Consider the following 1,355-nt stretch of genomic DNA (forward strand, 5'->3'; position numbering starts at 1 on the left):
GGGGGGGGGGGGGGGCGCTAATGATGGCTATCCAGGCCCTTGGCCCGATTAATCCCGCAGACCCATACTGACCCCATATCGTATGGACCGGGTCATACCATGTTTGAATGAGAATCATTCAATTTTCACCGAAAACAATGAAGAGTACTAAACACCCCGTGCGAGTGGCCCCAAAGAGGTAAGAGGAATCGAACTCAAAACCACATGCTTCCTAAGGCGAAGGTCCCTTGCAAACTCGGCTTAAGTTACCACTTACGAAGAAAAACAATCTGAAAAGAATTATTAATGGAACTCATTAAAAATGTATGTAAATGGACTCACCTTTTAGTGAATAATGGAGGACCGGCCAGCAACTTTGTGGTGGTCTGGCCAGAAGAGCGAAGGCAAACTGGTGTGTAGATGCTGTAAATATCAATGTCTGAGTAAGCTTGTAAGAAGCTCCTTATGTATGCATTGCAAAGACTAGTTGCAGTGTTACTCTTGAAGTCACATTCCTTAAGAATGTTATGATATAGCTGATCTGAAATGATTGTGTGACTCCAAGCATATTCAATGAACCCTAATTGATCCGTTTCATCATTAATCACAGCATTCCCTATCTGAATCAATTTCCATGCAACAACAATTAATAAGTGATATCATCTATCTCATAATTATAATTATTAAAAAAAAAATTATCTCCAAAATTGGATTAATATTTTTACTTACCATGAAACCCTTTAAGTTAATGATTGAGTCTTTGCTTGCTTTCTTGTTATTTTCATAAATGAGTTCTGCAAGTTGAGGAACATAATGGCCAGCATAGCTTTCTCCAGTAATGTAGAATTCATGGGATTTGAAATTTGGGAACCTCTTGAACCATCCCAGTAGGAAACCATATGAATCCTCAGCTGTAACTCCATCCCCTAAGGTTTCTAAATCCTGGGTTTTGTTTGTGTATGAGAAACCAACTCCTACTGGAGCCTCCACAAACAGAAGATTTGCAGCTGAAATTAAACCAAGATTAATATTCTTAATTACATAAAAAATAAAAGGGGCCAATAGCTCTACCCAAAAGAATTATTAATTTGATATCCAAAAAGAATAATTAAAGAAAGGCAGTAAAGGAAGAGAAAAAAAAAAGAAGCTGTAGTTTACCTTTGTTCCAGGAGAACTTATTGAGTATAAGGTCTGATTGATTATTTCGTATCAAGAATGGTCCCAACTCTTGAACAGCACCATAGGCAACAGATGAACAACCCGGTCCTGCATTTCCCATCTCATGTCATTTTCTAAAAGCCCACTTCCTTTTATTAATTTTTTCAATAATAATGAAAGGGAAACAACTGGTAATTTTCTAACCTCCCCCCAACACC

The 1,355-nt window shown here is 37.9% G+C and overlaps 1 protein-coding gene across 1 annotated transcript in view; it reads right to left on the reverse strand.

The window, feature by feature from the left end:
- Positions 1 to 1,355, reverse strand: part of LOC122079493 (serine carboxypeptidase-like 35) — a 12,381-nt gene that overhangs the window by 7,075 nt on the left and 3,951 nt on the right. Inside the window, exons 2-4 of the mRNA XM_042646007.1 lie at positions 1,138 to 1,245; positions 709 to 986; positions 322 to 599 (exon numbers count right to left, since the gene is read on the reverse strand). Of these exons, the coding sequence (XP_042501941.1) occupies positions 322 to 599; positions 709 to 986; positions 1,138 to 1,245 (664 nt within the window). The remainder of the gene's footprint in view (positions 1 to 321; positions 600 to 708; positions 987 to 1,137; positions 1,246 to 1,355) is intronic.

The sequence above is a fragment of the Macadamia integrifolia genome, chromosome 5, assembly GCF_013358625.1.
Source record: "Macadamia integrifolia cultivar HAES 741 chromosome 5, SCU_Mint_v3, whole genome shotgun sequence".
NCBI lineage: Eukaryota > Viridiplantae > Streptophyta > Magnoliopsida > Proteales > Proteaceae > Macadamia > Macadamia integrifolia.